Consider the following 17780-nt stretch of genomic DNA (forward strand, 5'->3'; position numbering starts at 1 on the left):
GAAAGGCAGCCACTCTCGCGGCGCCATTTTGAAGTCAAAAATAACAAAAATAACACAAGACAACACATAGGACAGAGACAGTCGTGCAATCTTCACCACTCTTCTGCATACACCACTTTGTTGTCTGAAGCAGTTACAGATGAAAGAGGAGAGGATCAAAGTGTCCTTTCACCAGTGGATCAGAGACATCATGCTGAAAAATGTGCACACGTCTGCTACAAGCAAAGTTTTGAAAGCAAACACGAAGCTGTAGCGTCCATTGATGAAAAGAGATTAGTTCACTTCTCCTGTCCCACATAATGCGCTTCAAACTCCAAGCCGCGACTCCCAGCTCCAAATCCGCATCGGCACTCCGCGCCAACGCTCCTTTCTTCTCATCGTCGGCTCCTCAAGACCTCCATCCATCCAGCCGCAGACCGTTCAACAGCACCGATCTCTCCGCTGAACAAAGCGGGGCTGTGAAAAATGCTGCCCATCACAGGCGCAAGACACAAGCGCCCCGGGACTGTCCAGCAACGACAGTCAAATGGCGCCGACATTCCTCCAGTCAAAAACAGTGCTGGTATACCCATGCTGCCGAGAAGGCGCAACCACCAAGCACAGAGTCTCCTCCTTGATGAATGTCGTGGCCAAAAAATGCTGAAAAAGGGCCACATCAAGTCCACACGACGTAACAACAAACACAAAGTGACAAAAGAAACACAAGAACAACAACAAAAAAAAAAAGCAAGGCTCATGAGAGCACTTGCTGACGGCTGCCTACTCGGGCGCCATCTTGACTTCATTTCATTTCCATCAGTACATCCATTGTTCCATTTTCTACCGCTTTTGCCGTATGGGGTCATGGGTGCGCTGGAACTTAATCCCAAATGACTTTTGGCAAAATTGACACTCTGGCAAACCCAAAATGAACCCTTCGCAAAATTAATCTAATCTCATTGTAGTGGAAGGCTGACAGTGAAAGGAGTCAATCGGACTCACAACTAGAGTTGAGTGGTTTGTACTTACACTCGTTTTATCCCCCGCGCCCCCAAAAAAACACTTCAGAATGCAAGGTGTCACTGCAGAATATTTATTGAAATAAATATGCAATGAACAAACTTTATTGGATACACATAAATATGAAATTTCAAGGCCTTTTTTTTTAAAATTGTCAATCTTTAGTTTGTCACCAATTCTCTTGTTTTTATCAAATGCATTAATTCCACGAAAAACCTGCGGGGTACAGATCAAGTTCCAATTAATAATTGTCAATTATACATTATATAGTGTTAAGAGTTTCAGGTTTCCTGTTCAAACAAGGTTTACACCTACAACTAATGATACTCATTTATATAGAATATTGTGAACATTTAATATTTACAGGCTCAAAAAGGAGTGAATAAAGCTTAGGTCATACTGTGAAAAGATATCTTGGATATATAAAACTTTAGGATTTAGACAAATATTTAGCATAATTCGAGTAAAACCAAACCTCTATTATTTGTTTTTAAGCCTAAACAAGACGATGCCACTTGCTACTCTAGCTTGAGTCATGCTCGGTCGTTAACACTCGTTCATCTAGTTTGAGTCATGCTCGGTCGTTAACACTCGTTCAAACACTGGTTTTAATGCAATTCTGTACAAGCAACCATCATCTATACACGACAATATATTTCAAGGACACACCAAAGTCTGTTTCCAAATCTTCCAAAGGCTGTTTTAGCAAAGTTGTGTTGCATATGAAACTGTTGAACAGTAAGTTGGTGAAAGTCCATCACTTTTGAAACGCACGTGAATATCTGAGAGATTGTTCCGAAAACAATTTCAGTCTTGTGAAAAACTTCGGGCAGACTTTAGCGGGCCTGTGAAGTGCTGAAATAGGAATGCGCATAACGATACACAGATATGTTGTAAAATATATGAAAACAAAGACACACGAGTACTCTCTTACAGTATTCTACTGGGTGTACAGGCTTTTAGATGACAAATGCGCCATGCTGATCTCACGATGGCTTGTCACCTTCTTTCTTCAGACGGCTGTGCACAAACAGGAAAAATAACGTGAAGAAATGTTAATGTGAATCACACGCCGGTGCCTTGATTTATGGATTGCACAGTTTTTTTAAAGTTATGAGTCGTCACTTGGTCAATGTTTTTGCTTTGTTTGACGCACCAATATTTGATGTACAAGCGAACTTTGTAAACGCTGCTGTCAAGTGAAGAGAAAAAAAACCTGAGCAAATTCGGTACTGTAATGCCCTCGCTTGTGGGTAAGGAGAGCTACAGTTGCCAATGCACTCTAGTCAACAGCCAAACAATCAATCACCATCTCGGTTGAGGCCTATGGTGGTAAGGCAGCGTTGGAACTCTAAGCCCCAAGTTGTGACCCGTTTCTCCAGCTTCTCTACATAGAGGTGGTGACATCATAAACCGCCAGGGGTCACAACAGGTGGCAGACCAAACTGGAAGCACCAAGTTTTCACCTTCCCGGGGAATTGGGTGTATTCAATAAACTGCAAACCAGCATGACGTCCTTGCACAGTCATGTGACTGATAGCGTCCTCATTTCGATGTTAATATCTCAAATGTTCATTCAGATTTCGATGCGATTAAACCCTCGTTGGTAAAGTATAGTTGTTGTTTTATTTTTTGGGTCACGCCCTTACCTATGAAACGCTCATAACGGAGCTGGAATAAAAGGAACTAACTAAAGGTACCGTATTTTCACGACTATAAGGCGCCATTAAAAGTCTTAAATTTTCTCCAAAATGGACAGGACGCCTTATGATGCAGAGCGTCTTGTGTATGCGCTGAGTTCCAAAACCTGACAGCCGACACGCTGTTTATATAGAGAAAAGGCGGAAGTGACTGTGGACAGGCATGCGGCAAAGAAGTCGGCCAATCAGTGAAGGGTGGGCGTGTATATATACATATATGGAGAGAGAGAGGGGACAGGCATGCGGGGGAGAAGTCCGCCAATGAGTGAAGGGTATGCGTGTAAGTGGACGCTAAAGGGACGCCTCAAGCAGGTACCAACACCTGTATAGAGTGTGGCTATGTGCATTGTTGCAAAACAACTTCGATTTTGGTTTCTAAGAACCCCCGAAAATAAATTCTACAAAGAGACACGCCTACGAAGCTCAGTTCAAACTTCAAGCCATTGGTTATGCCTTTGGCATGCGTGCCCATCTCACAGCAGCGGTGAAAAAACAAGTCAAGCAAATGAACTCTGAGCTTGCGGTCATTCCCGGAGGCTTGACTAAAGAACTCCAACCGCTGGACATCGGCATCAACCGGGCGTTCAAAGTAAAGTTGCGAATGGCATGGGAACAATGGATGATCGATGGCAAACACAACTTTACAAAGAGTGAGAGGCAACGCTGGGCGAGTTACGCCACAATTTGCGAATGGATTGTGGCTGCTTGGACCAACGTGTCTGCTTGCACTGATGTTCGAGTTTTTGGCAAAGCCGGCATCATTTCTGTGGAGCCACATGGCAATGAGAGTGACTCTGACAACGAGAGGGAACACGGCGTTTTTGACGGATTACCGGTACTTGCACAATTGTTCAACTCTGATACAGAGAATGAGGAATTTGATGGATTTCTGGGTGATGATTGATCGAAAAACGTGAGTACATTATACGATGGCTAAATAAAATACAACAGAACTCAGTTTTGCTTCCGTTGCCTTTTTAAAAACGTGTTTTTAGCTTGTATCTGTATGTCTTGGCATGCTACCGTATGCTTCAAGCTAACGGGTTTTTAGCGTGCGCGCATGCATGCCGTATGGTTAAGCTGTCGTATGTTTTACCACTATAAAACTGTGCCCAATAATACAGTGCGTTTTGTCTATGTGTCAAATACAGAAATAGCAGCCATTGATGAGACTGCGCCCAACCATACGGTGCGCCGAATGGTGGTGAAAATACGGTACTCTTAATATCGTAGCTCAAGTGACTGCTCCCATGCACCCGAGTTAAGTTTGGAGAAACTTTTCAAACTATTTTTTTATTTTAAAAATAAATATTTATTGACTAATTGAGCACTTTTATGGCAATTTTTAAGCCCCCCCTTCCCTCCCAAAAAATAATTGTGGACTGTACTAGGTGTTTTTAGGCCACCAAAAAAAAAAAACAGACTATTGCCTCGAATGGACGACCTCAACCCTCAATTAGTCCGTTAAATTTAAGTTGCAGTGTACGAGTAAATTGAATGACAACCTTGGTCAATGAACAAATGAATGTAATGTGTCAAGGTACCACTGTATGTATAGTTTATCTTCTTCAAGCGTTTTAGAGGATTTAATGTCCGCACCTGTAATAATCTTCCTGGCTGGGCAGGGGGCCTCCATGCAGGTGATGTCCGTGCAGCCACTGCTGCTCCATGGCCATCCTCTGCAGCTCTGCTGACTGAACATGCATGGCCTGGAGCTGGTGTGCGGCTGACATCTGAGGAATTGGACCCTGCAGCTCTCGGGGATAGGCAGCCCCTACAGAGTGCACAAAGACCACATCGTGACTCTCAATAAGGAAGCAGTCCAGTGTTCTGCACCCGTCTAAATGCAGGGAAGGCAATGAAAATTGAACCATTCTGACAATCGCGATTCTTGATTGAAAACATCCTGAACCATGGAGGCTAAACGTGTGCTACCAAAAAGAGGATAAGGGGGCTAACCTGGTATCTTGTTACTGCAGAAAAGCACTCTACCTAAGAGTTTTAATATAAAGCGAGCTTTTTATGCATGTGGATCAGGCCTTGGCAGTGAATCTTTTATAGTTGAACCTAATATAAACCCCATACTTAAATACCCATCCATCCATTTTCGACACCACCTACCCCCACTTGGGTCAAAAGTGAGCCAAAGCCTAATCCATCTGACTTTGGACTTTGTTGGTACCCCTACCCTGATCCCCAGTCAATCACAGGGCACGTATAGACACGCATTCACACCCACGGGGAGTTTAAAGTCTTCAGTTAAGCTACAAATGCATGTTTTTAAAATGTAGAAGGACACCAGAGTACCTGTAGAAAAGTCACGCAAGCACAGTGGCAACATATCAACTCCAAACAGGCAGGTCCGAGCTGAGATTTGAACACAGAACCTCAGAATTGGGAAGCCGATGTGCTAACCACTCCACTACTATGCTGTCCCATATTTTTTTAAAAAAGGGGTTCACGGGACACCCAGACTAGTACTGTGACCCCAAAAGACGTACCAAACAAAGGGTGGCGCAGCATCTCATGGTCATGTGGAAGGTCAGCTAGCAAAGGATTGGGGATAGGGCCTCCGGGGAAGGGGAAGCGAGCCAGACGTGGTCCATTTGCCAGGGGGTCCACCAGAGGATGAGGGCTTGAACCTGTGTGAATGAACATGAACATGTGTTGTGATTCGGGTTGCATTGCCAAAAACATGCCTCAAAAGGTTTAGTCAAAGTAGTCACCTTGACCGAGGGGGTCCTGTTGGTGCAGGTGGAGGTGAGAGTGGATATGCGAGTGTTGATGATGATGTGGTGTCACGTTGAGCATCTGCAGCCTGGCTGCGGGGTCCGGCGCCACGGAGGCCATCCTCTCAGCGTGCAGCCGCTCGGCGGTGAGGCGCTCGGCGTAGCTCAGCTCCGGGCGCAGCTGAGTACCGGCCAGCACCATCCTTTCCCGCTCCAGATGGTTGAGCCCTGGGTGAAAGGGTGCGAAGTGGTGAGGAGGTCCGGGGATGTGGGGCAGAGCCAGGGCCCCGTGCCTGACGTAGTGCTCCATAGGGTTGGCCGAGGGGTGCAAGGTTTCCAGGTCGGGGGGCTTGACCTCGAAGCCCGGCTTCATCCTCTCGCGGAGCTCCCTCTCTCTGAGGTTCCTCAGCTCACGCTCTCTCAAGCTGGGCTCGGCACTGTACAGGCCGGGCATGTGGTAGGCCAGCATGGGGTCGCCGGGACTGAGTGACACATAGAACGGGTGGTTGCGGTTGGTGGGGGACATGACATGGGGTCGGGCGTACTCGCTCAGGGTGCGGAGGGCTGGTGTATCGGGCCCGATGTAGGGGGGCACTGCAGCGACAGTGGTGGGCGGCTGCTCGTACATGCCCGGGCGCCCGTGAGCGGCCATTTGAGCCTCGCTCAGGCGACTGTCGTGGGAGGAGCTGCATGCTCGCTGTAAACAAAAGACAGTGTAAGAAAATACTTCATGTTTTGTGCGACAGATGCAGGTCGTCAAAGTACTCACAGTTTGTCATTTAGTTGAAGTGAAAATGGCAAATGATTCAACTCCTTCACTTGAGTAAACTTAAAAAAAAAGTGCATACTCTGAAATCTATTTGTACAACATAAAAGGTATACTGCATACCTATTCTGATACGGTAGCACAGCGGGGAAAAATTAATTTCCCTCTTTTACAGTCTTCCAACTGAGGGAGTACAAAAATTCTGTTTTCATCTAAGCATGTATATATACTATACAAATATAGCAAAGCATCTAAGCTTTGCTATATTTGCTAATGAGAAGAACTGACTTACTTACATCTAGTGCCCGCTCGCCCAATATACTTTTATTTTTTTAGGCCAATGCCAATTTTTATATTTGGCAGAGTAAAATTCAGATTGGAGCATCTTGGGAAATGTTTGAATATTATCAATATTGTACTGTGCTGATGAGTTTAAAAAATAAATAAAAGTACACATAAAAAAAAAACAAAAATCCAATCTGCTTTAGTACAGAAACCAAGTACCGTATTGGCTCGAATATAAGACGTTTTTTTGCATTGAAACAAGACTGAAAAAGTGGGGGTCGTCTTATATTCGGTGTCTAGACATTATACCCATTCACGACGCTAGATGGTGCCAGATATCGAAGCGAATGCTGAACTTGACTCCCCCGGGCCAAAGTGACCCCCTGTCACGAAGAATAAAAATAAAAATAGCGGTAGCACGAAGAAGAAAAATAAAAAAAATAACGGTAATAAGTTGAGAAGTTATGATGTAATTTACATTTCAAAAACCAGAAGCCATTCATTTACGAATGTGATTGCACTTTAGTGTCATATTTAAATGTTCAAATGTTCAACATTTGAATGAGGCAAAATAACATGCTTTTTCGCAAATATATTGTTAGAATCATTTGTTTCAGATGGACTGTAATTGTTTTCTGTATGAAAATTAATTTGGTGTTCAAAAAGTCTTTTTTCAAACTTGAGTCTTGAAAAAGAGGGGGTCGTCTTATCTTATAATCAGGGCCGTCTTATATTCGGGCCAGTACGGTACTGTATATGTGTTCAGTTATTTTTCACCTTGGTGACAAACTAACACTGCAGAATGAATGCACCATTTTACTCACAGCGTTTCTGTCAGCCTCCCTTTCTCGCTCCCGATCCTTCTCTCGTTCACGCTCTTGCCGAGCGCTCAGCTCGGCCTCTCTCCGAGACTTTTCTAGGGCCTCCTCCCTTTTCTTGGCCAGCTTGGAGCTGGACAGCGGTGTGAAGAACAGGTCTGTCCGTGCGCAGGAGTTGTAGCCACGATCCAAGTGCTTGATGAACCTGATATCGATGACAGAGACATATTTCATTAATATTGGAGGGTTTTCCTTGGGTGCCGCAATTTTTTTTACCACAGTCATACCTCGGTTTTTGACCATAATCCGTTCCAGAAGGCTGTTCGAAAACCGATTTGTTCGAAAACCAAAACCACCCTCTTTTTTAAAAAAAATCTATCTTTATTTAACACGTCTGTTCACAATGGAACGCTACACTTCCTCGTGTAAGGAAGGCAAGAGGAATCAAGCGACGCATTCAAGTGCGCTCAGTTTGTTGAAGGAACCCAAATTTGGTCATCATTCGAGGCATAAAAAACTCGAAATTTTTGTTCGAAAACCGATTTGGTCGAGAACAGAGACGTTCGAAAACGGAGGTTTGACTGTATATGGACTTTGGCTTGTGCTACATTTGAGCAAACTTTATGTCAGCGCATGTCCTTTGAGTAAATCGATCCATCCAGCTTTCTATAGGGAAACTACACCCCTGGAGCAATGACTGGGTAATTTTGAGTTGAAGCATTCAGTAAAAATCGATCCCATGTCAGCTTGCGTGAAAGTCACAGATTTGAACAACTAAACTCTTGTAATCGATCTAACTAAAATGTGAAAGTGCTGTGTTGAGAGGATATATGTTTGCAAGCAAAATATTTTTGCTTCAGTGTTTGAGCTTATTGCAGGTGTCCAACACTCAAAACGGTGTTGAAATTCTTGATAAAAGATTTCCAAAAAAACGATCATTCAAAAGAGGAAATAATATGTTCAGACACATTTTACGGAGTCAAGACACACCGTGCAGACTGGCTGGCGTGGCTGGCCATGTTGATGATGGTAGGCTCTGGCGAAGGGCTGCGAGCTGGAGATGGTGGGCTCTCTGCTTCCTCCATCTCATCCAGCGGCTCCTCTTTTATTTGTATTTGAGGCGCTCCCATTGTAGCGCTCGGCGATGATCTCGGCCCAATAGGTGGGAAGGACGGCTGCCCGCTGGGGACGGGGCCGACCGATGCTGCCGAGGTAGCAGTGGGGAGAGCCTGCGAGGACGCGCTGGATGGATGAGGGGAACTGGTACTCTTTCCAGGGTGAGCGTGCGCCTGAGAAATCACCGGAAGCTGGCCGGAAAGCGTCTGCACAGCCAAAGACTGGGGCATCAGCTGAAGAGGTGGAGGGGGCGCGCCTGGAGGATGCTGATTGGGCAGAGAGTTGAGAGGTTTTAGAGCAGGTGGAGGAGGCAGGTTGGAGGGCATCTGGGGAAAGGTTGGAGCGGGCTGGTGTGGTATCTGCTTGTGGGAAGGTTGAATCGGGGTGGTGGGAGGAGGCTTGATTTGGGGGCCGGAAAGGGGAGGCTGAGGCAGCTGTGACTCCCTAAAGAAGGGTGGGGGTCTTTGGGTTGGTGGTAACTGGGAGGACACCGAGCTGAGAGCGGGTGGCACCTGAAATGCAGACGACAGAGGCGAGTCCTGCCCCACCGTGAGTGGAAGCGGCAGTGCACCACAGAGAGAATGAGGGGTGGGCAGAGGTCGGTTGCTCGGGGCCAAATTGGCAGCAGACTCGTCAGCAGCTGGCTGAGGCGGGTCTGGAGATGCAGAGGGCTGACTAGTGGGTGAGCCAGAATTGGGAGTGCTTTGCGGTGGAATGACAGCTGGGCCCTGAGAGGGAGGGGCCTGCGGGACCGCTGTGTCGGCCTGGGCGGCCGGCGGTGCGGCAGGTTTCGGGGGAATCGCGCTCGGTTGGGCCGAAGAGTCAGAGTCGCTCTCGTTGCCCTGCTGAGGGCTGGGAATGCTGGGAGAGGAGCTGCGGTTGTCCTGATCGATGTCTTTGGTGTCGCTGCTGCCATCGTCCTGAGCACTGCGGCTTTCTGAGGAGCTCTCCTCCTCCACCTCGGCCTCCACCTCAGAACGAGAATCCTGCGGCTCCTAGGCGCGGCCAAAAAAAAAACCCCAAAACATGTTTGACAGCGTCACACAACTAACAGTTACAGTACTACAAACAGGAGTCAAGGTTTCCACCTGTTTGCTGCTTGTTTCTTACCTGAGTCTTTGGCCTTTTGGGTTTGATTTTTTCAGGCTCGTGAAGCTCCTGAGGAGGACTCTCCCTGACTCGTTTCATTGTCTTTGGTGTGGCTGGCTCTTCTTTCACCTTCTGGAAAACAAGTGGAATACTCTTATCAGATGTTGACGGCTGTTCAAATCTGAATCTGATGACTTTGTGACCGTTACAATGTGTCAATGGTAGCCTCCTGGAAAGCAGTCAGGTCGGTAGTCATACCCATGATTGCGCTTTTGAGTCATGAGCGGGGCTGGGAGTTTTAAAAAGCCTCGGGAATGATTTGCGGGTGTTTAGAGTTAACTCGTTGATTCAGATGATTCAGTGAATAGCTCCTTTAGAGTACCTGTTCGTCATATGCAAATTTTTTTAGATAGGAATTTTGAGTTTTCATGAGCTGTATTACAAAATCATCAGTATTAAAACAATGAAAGACCTCCAATATTTCAGTTGGTGTGCAAGAAATCTAAAATATAAGAAAGTTGAAATGTTATCACTACGATATGGAAAATAATGAACTTTATCATAATATGCATTTTTTTTGATAGACTTGTATCTGTAGGTGGCCCAGTAGTCCAGTGGTTAGCACATCGGCAGCATAGTGCAGAGGTACCGGGTTCGATTCCAGCTCCGGCCTCCCTGTGTGGAGTTTGCATGTTCTCCCCGGGCCTGCGTGGGTTTTCTCCGGGTGCTCCGGTTTCCTCCCACATTCCAAAAACATGCCTTGCAGGCTGATTGAACACTTTAAATTGTCCCTAGGTGTGAGTGTGAGCGTGGATGGTTGTTCGTCTCTGTGTGCCCTGTGATTGGCTGGCAACCGATTCAGGGTGTCCCCCGCCTACTGCCCGGAGACAGCAGGGATAGGCTCCAGCATCCCCCGCCACCCTAGTGAGGATCAAGCGGTTCGGAAGATGAATGAATGAATGAATGTATATCTGTATGCATGTAGACCAGCAAGGGAGCACAATGTGCTTTGAAGGAGGCAGTAAGCCTGACACTATTGAATTACTTTGGTAATTGGGGGGAGGGTAAAACATATAAATGACATTTCCATTATTTTAAGAAGGTTGATTTGAGACATTTTGAGTTATGAGCATGGTCAGGAACCAATTAATATGCATCTCAAGACAACCCACGTATGGATTTCAGTGACATGCTTGATTTTGATTGTTTCAGTCCAAGACGGTGTTTACCTTGTTATTCTTCTTCGTGGAGTCATTCTTACTGTCTGTGGTCGATGCTCTCGTCCCAGTCTGGGAATTCTGGGGCATGTTTTGTTGATCCTCGCTCGTGGGAGAGCCGGTGAGTCTCCTGTGGCCGCTTCTTAAAGATGACAACTGCTGTATGTGTAAGGTGTAGGGGAAAAAAAACTCGGGTTACATTACTAAACGAGCAACATTTTTTTTTACCAGCTTCGTCCCACTATCACCTGTGTGTAAATGTTATTCAATGTTGACAAAGAGTGTCACGCTTACAGGTGCTCTGCTTCGCCGTGTCCTCATGCCATGTTTACTGTTCCCCTCCTCTTCGCCTTTGACGGGTTTAAACATGAATGACGCGCCCGAAGACTTCTGTGCCGGCGGCAGACAGCCGTGCTTGTTTTCATACGTGCGGCAGGTTGTACATAGCAACGGGTTGTATCTCCCTCCTTGGTGCCAATCCTTAGAACCTGTTTGAAGAAAATACACTCTTAAAAGCTGCAGTTGTAAATAAACCTTCCCAAGATAAGTCATACGCACGTGTTGTACTGCAGTGGCTGCAGCTCTTAACTTCCTGTTCACTATCTTCACTGTCAAGTTCGTCCTCACTGGCTGAACTTGCATCCACTGGAGAGGAGAAGCGACGTATACGACGTATACGTATAGAAGTATACGTGAAATTGCAACTTTGGGATGAATGGAGAAAGAGAATTACTCACCAGAGTAATTTCGAGACGGGGCGCTCACTGGAGCAGCGGCAGAGCGGGTCTTTGCCTTTCGAGACGACGGCTGCCTGCGTTGTTGTCGATAAGCTCGCGTTCCTGCAGCCTCTGGAGTTTTTTTCCAGTGGTAATAGAATGTGATCAGCTCTCCCTGGTGATGCAAAGGCCATTTTTTAAGGATGGATGCTATATTATTCACCAAATGGAATTTGTGTTCAGAAATTATAGCTTTTTCTTAAAGTGCTCACTTACAGTCTTTTTGCTGGGCAAGAAGTCTTTTCGAATCCGGAAAAAATTCTTTCCATACTGTCTGAGGCCTTTGATGAAGCGTTTCTAAATCATCATATATAAATTATATTATGAATATAATTCATTTTTAAAAAAAGATTATCTGCTACTACCTTCTGCTGTTGACAAAGTGCTGCTTAAAAGAATGTTTACAATTAACTAATTAACTAACTAGTTTTTACCAGAACGCCTATTTATATAACTTATGTCACAAAATGTAAGTGGTACTGATCAGCTGCAACCCACCACATCATCCTCAGACCAGCACTTCTCAATAAGCCTTGGTAGAGGCTTCTTCACCAGACGCTGGAGAGCTTTTGCAGCATCGTAATGACTTGCGTGCAACTGGGAGGGAATTGCAGTGCAACGTTAAGTCATCTTTTAATCGTACATGAGGATCATGATAAACACAAGTTGAGCTCTCTACCATGTTAAGAGCGTTGAGCGTCGTATCGTCACGAGAGGCGGCTAAACATCCATCCTCTGTGGATCCTCCATCACACATACCCGCAAACGCCGCCATGCTCCTTTGAAAGCAAATACGATACAGACGCTTGTGTCATTTTAGACCCACATGCTACAAGAACATGATTTTTTTTAAATCGGTCCCACCTAGGAGAAAAACGAATGTTTTATTATGTTAAAAAAAATTATGGTTGCCCCTCACACTTGATTGGAATCAAGATTTGCTCTCCACAGAATCAGGATTCATCTCTGTGGAACCAACACTTTTGCTCGGCAGATTCCTTGGGGTGACTAATAAAAAAAAAAAAAAAAGTGAAACAGGACTGGTATACACTATTAAGTGCAGGAAGTGCACAATTGCTTTGGGAGAACTGCCAGCCGTGGTGTCACAGCCGAAAAGATTTTCAGTATTTACAGGAAGTGATAATTTTTCTTCTTTCTTCTTTCTACCCACATTCTTGCTGCTGGAGGCGGTAAATTTCCCCAGTGTACGACAAATAAAGGATATCTTAATGTTAATTAACAACAACAATAATAATAATAATAATAATTAAATGATGTGAAAGACAATTGTAAATAGCACTGCGATTTATCCATTTTGTGTTTATATTGCACTTAATTGAACGGTGTTTGTTGGTTTTTTTTCTTCTTTCTTCTTTCTACCTACATTCTTGCTGCTGGAGGCTGTAAGTTTCCCCAGTGTGGGACAAATAAAGGATATCTTATCTTATCTTAACTACAGCATGGGCCTTGGAACTCACAAGGTAAGTTCATTAGAATCGATCGTGTCAGTGACACTGACCTGGCAGCTCTCAGGTACATGAGAAGGTCGCAGTCATTGACGCCAGGTGTCCACATGAGCTCCTCACTCTCCGTCTGAGAATGGGAAGCTGGTGCAGGCCGAGGCTGCAGCTCAGGAAGCTTTGCCTGCAACACAGCATCCAAACGAAGAATTCAGTAAAAAAATCTGCTTCCAGACCATGACCTCAATTCTGAATTGTGATGGAAAAATGGTCAAAAATGGTAAGGGTTCTAGAATTTTTTTTATTACAACTGACATGCACTGTATGTTTCATAGTGGTGTTAAAATCACTTTAACTGTAACACTAATGAAGTACATTGTACAATATAATGCCGTAAGATTTTTCTAATATATAATCACTCCATAAAGGTTGGGAAACGCACACGCACACAAAAAGGCTCCGTCTCTAAACAGTGCAGCACATCATAATGTAAATTGTTTAAGCAGTATTTAACACTCAGGGTATACCAACTGCCTAAGTCTGCCTTGCCTGATATCAAGTGGTTTCACTGAACTGCCTAAGAGTTGAGAAAGTCAGACAGGCAAGCTATCGTGACTCGTGCAAACGATCTCACTTCAAATACAAGTTTGATGAGTTTAAATTGTTTTGGTGACAACCTGGTTCCTCTCTGGTGGCATTTAACAAGGTCATAAATCAATCGTGTCGTTTGCAGATGAGAGAAGTCACAGATAATACCCACTGACAACATAGCTGCATGGATTTGTCATTTTAGCCTGTGCATGCCATTACATAACCATGTAAATGTATTGTTTATCATTAGATAAATCAAATGCCCTCAAACTTGGGATGTCCCACTCACGCAGTCGAATCACACAAGTCAGAATCCGAGGCTTAAGTTTTAAGTATCTGCCGATGCCGAGTCCCAATTTGATACTTTGGCAATGCATTAAGAAAAAAAAGAGCGTGTATCCATTTTTAAAAATGAATATAGAAATATAGATAGACATGTATGTGAATCAATTTGTTTGCACTAGTTACATAAATCATGAAAATAGGACATTAAAGTAGAAGGATGCAGTGGTGATTTCCTCATCTCAAACAATTAACTGAAACAAAAGTTCACAAAAATGGTGTGTACACCACAACAAAATGTCAACATCTCAAAAGCTTGTCATGTGCCGTTGAGCTTCAATTCCAGCTTGACAACGATGTCCAATGCTGTTTACAAGTCAACTTATTGTCTGCTCAGGCATGGCATCCCACTCTTCTTGGAGGGCGGCCCTCAGAGGTCACTGAGGTTTCTGGGGTGCTGAGTTTTGAGCCTATACAGTAGACTCAGCTGATCCAACAGGTTTTCAATAGGATTTAGGTCTGGAGAAAGCACAGGCCATTCCATTTGAGGTCCACCAGTCTCCATTTTAATATAGACTAAGGGCATGCTCTGTTAGATTGCATTTGATTTGTTCAATGCTAAACAATACATTTACATCGTTATCTAGTCCACGCAGTGACGTCATTGTTGGGTATGTGCATGACTTCTCTCATCTAAAAACAATGCTATTGATTGATTAATTATGCTATTAGTCTATGTTTTTATAAAGTACAATATTATAATGTGCTACTTTCCTTATTAACCCCTTGAGCGCCGTTGATGTCAACTGTCATCAATGGGAATCCTAACGAAGAGCGCCAGCGAGGGCAATGGTCGTCTACTCTGTGCTTTTATGGGGATGTGGGGAAAAAAATGTCTATACAAGAAAAAGACTTTTCATATGTTTGAGGTGTCACGAAGCAAAAATTATCAGCATAAAAGTCACTGTTGTACATAATATATCTCTTTTCATAAAAAGCTTGTTTGTGGGGTGGGGTGTACAAAATATTTGATTTTGGTGAAATCTACACAAGTTCTAGTGCCGATTACTACAAAAAAAATGGAACATGATAGAAGCAAAACTTCTTTGTGATAAAAGAAGAGAATCTACTTTTTCATTTGGTAGTTTCTGTGTTTACATAGTCATAAAACAATATTCTGTGAGCCTTGCAATACCAGTCAAAATGCTTGGCTGGGACTCAACAGGTTCTATTTTCTTTGATGGCTGGCATTGAAAGAGTTTTACAAAAAAATGACTCAAATAATTTAGCTTTTTGGGGTTATACTGTATATTGGAGCAGAATCAATGTTTGTATTCATTTAAATTGATGAAGATGTACTAAATCTCAAGGCACCATTGTACAGGGAGTTATTTCCAACACAGCCATAGTTTGTTTACCTGATGACTTGGCCCCACTCTTATCTCGCCTTGAGTGTTGTTCAAACTCCTAGAAGACATGTAAAAATTTTAAACATAAAATGGAGGGGTGAATGGGAATCAATGCGTTTGCTTCCTTAAATCCCCCATCATCACAGTGTCATATTGGTGAAGAAGAACACGGAAAAATCAGGTCGCACAGCGTGCGATTGCTGCTCTCAGCTGATTATCTCCTCTTCATCTGCACAGTCATCTCGTTAAAAAGGCGGCGCCCCGCCCACACGTCGCTTTCAGCCAATGGGAGCCGCCCCCAGCAGACGTTTCTTGACATTAGGCCAGGCGAAACCTGACGCCAGCGGCCGCGTAGGCCTGTCAATCAATCACGCCAGCACACGGGCTGTTAATTAATTCTCGCACCACAACTGGAGTCACCATTTCAGGAACAGAAGCTTGTCGTGCGTTTCCAAACGTGTCGGCCCTCAGACCTAGTCCGACGGGCACTCCACATTGCTTCTTGATGTTAGCATGCACTTAACATATCATAATAATGTGTATGTGAATCGCGTATGTAAATATATACCAACTGCAAATGGCGTTTTAACAGCCGAGGCACCCAACGTATGCGCAAACAACACACAACGCCACACAACACGGCGGACGTGAGCTAACTGCTCCATGTCGCCATTTGTATCGCATTGTAGCATCAAAAAACGGCTGGCTAGCTGCTGGGGACCGTGACATTAGCGCCCGAGCTGTTATTTTGGCTAGCTCGTTAGCCACAACTTCGTGACTGCCGACAAGCCGAGCGCTCCGTGCAAAGTGGCCGCTCGCCAATGCAAACCCCGAAGGGAATCCAGTCAACAACAAGACAAATAATGCAGAGGGGGATTATAAGAAGCAAGTTATTTACCTCCGTGGGCTGAACAGGTCGTCCATGTCGACGGCCGTTCGACTGTAGATTGTTGACACTACGCAGCTCAGCGGGGCGACAGCCGCGCACACGCACGCACACACACACACTTGCACTCACACTAACTATGCCAATCCCCTATTACATGGCTATTCAAAATGGAGGCGCTGTAGCGAAGGGAGTTTTTTTTTCTTCTTCTTCTCTGAAGTGCAATGACCTCGGCCGCCACACTGCGCAGCCTTCAAACTTGACGAGTGTACACAAACTGAGTATGTCGGTGCAGCCTCACTCGCACTTTAGGATTTGGATATGATGGCAGTGGAAAGCGCTTAATGCGTTGAACAGCAGTCAACAATCTGAATATGAAATATATCCCTGGCGTCAATTTGATTCCCCCCCGCCCCCACAAATCTGTTATTCGTCACTCCACACGGTTGGAAGTTATTTTGCCATCGTAGTCAGCAAAATAGTGTTGAAAATGAAAATGGCACACCCTGACGATGCAATTAATATTTATGGTTGAACAAACATGACGATTTTCAGCAACGTTGTAGCCATGTTGTTTGAAAACGTAAACACCTGCAAAAATGTATTGAAGTAAAGTATAGCATATTTATATTTATGCATTTCCTATCTTGTGTAATCAGTGTTTGTCATTATTGTAAGAGTTCATTAACATGTCCAGTGTCTTCGCATATACTGTATAAATATCAAGACAACGACAGGTAATATGAGCAAATTTGATATTTCAGAGGTGTGCCCTTCGTAATCATTACTTAGAGGCCGGTTTGTTGTTAATTCCTGCATTCCACTGGGCATTATTAGAGTAAGACTTAATCTTACTCTAAGAATCCTTTCATTTTATTTTATTGTTTTTAAGTTATGTGAAGGCAATTCAGCTCAATATCTTGTCAGGTTGTGAATAAGTTTTCCCTTTTTTTGTTTCTCTCTTCGACAGTGTCAAAATTGAACCATTATCTTAGTAGAGACAGGATTTGTAATACAGCTTCATTGGATCTCATTTCCTTACACATTGCAGACTTTGAGTTGATTGGAATGATAGCACAAAAACAGGGGATACCCAATTTTTTATCATGATGCATTTTATAATTGATATGACACTTTTATTATATTTATTGAAGATAATATAAATCATGTGTACTGCTACCCTTTATCATTCATAATGATATTTTTGTAGTCGAATACTAGGCTTTATTTCAGAAGAAAAATAAGGAATGCGAGTACAATGAATGGCAGGTGATAACAGCAGAAACCCTTTGGCCCGGGATCTAATGCTAATTTGACTGTGAAAGGGTTTTATAATTTATGCGCATTGCTTCTAACCCGATTTTTAGCACAAAATTGTCCCGAGACAATTTTACTCTTCATAATTAGCTTTTTGTGTGTATCATCAGGTTTTTCTGAGTATTGAGGACTCAGTTCACTACAAAGTACCAGCATCCATTCCGCAAGCAAATCTTATTTGGAATTAAAATATACCCACTTTCATTTGGTTCCCTTAAAAATGCATTCCTTTATAGTTGAAATCTTTCATTAATGTAACACAAATAATAAGTTAGTCATGGGACATATTAAACAGAGTTAAACACACACACACACACACACACACACACACACACACAAA

At 44.0% G+C, this 17780-nt stretch overlaps 1 protein-coding gene across 2 annotated transcripts; it reads right to left on the bottom strand.

Annotated features, from left to right (window-relative positions):
* Nucleotides 1-1051: 1051 nt before the first annotated feature.
* Nucleotides 1052-16410, bottom strand: rereb (arginine-glutamic acid dipeptide (RE) repeats b). Of its 2 annotated transcripts, none has more exons than XM_052077333.1 (17): nt 16136-16410; nt 15247-15295; nt 13015-13139; nt 12175-12274; nt 11994-12092; nt 11712-11792; nt 11457-11610; nt 11278-11364; nt 11014-11207; nt 10732-10875; nt 9524-9634; nt 8288-9408; nt 7304-7502; nt 5426-6125; nt 5201-5341; nt 4299-4473; nt 1052-2019 (listed from the first exon to the last, which is right to left on the bottom strand). In XM_052077333.1, exons 1-17 carry the CDS (start codon nt 16159-16161, stop codon nt 1986-1988), a joined length of 3540 nt encoding a protein of 1179 aa, XP_051933293.1. In that variant the 5' UTR covers nt 16162-16410; the 3' UTR covers nt 1052-1985. The 2 variants fall into 2 exon arrangements, with proteins under 2 accessions (XP_051933293.1, XP_051933292.1); XM_052077332.1 differs by having other exon boundaries at nt 10732-10878; nt 16136-16409.
* Between the last annotated feature and the right edge of the window lie 1370 nt (nt 16411-17780).

Source organism: Hippocampus zosterae, chromosome 9 (assembly GCF_025434085.1).
Source record: "Hippocampus zosterae strain Florida chromosome 9, ASM2543408v3, whole genome shotgun sequence".
NCBI lineage: Eukaryota > Metazoa > Chordata > Actinopteri > Syngnathiformes > Syngnathidae > Hippocampus > Hippocampus zosterae.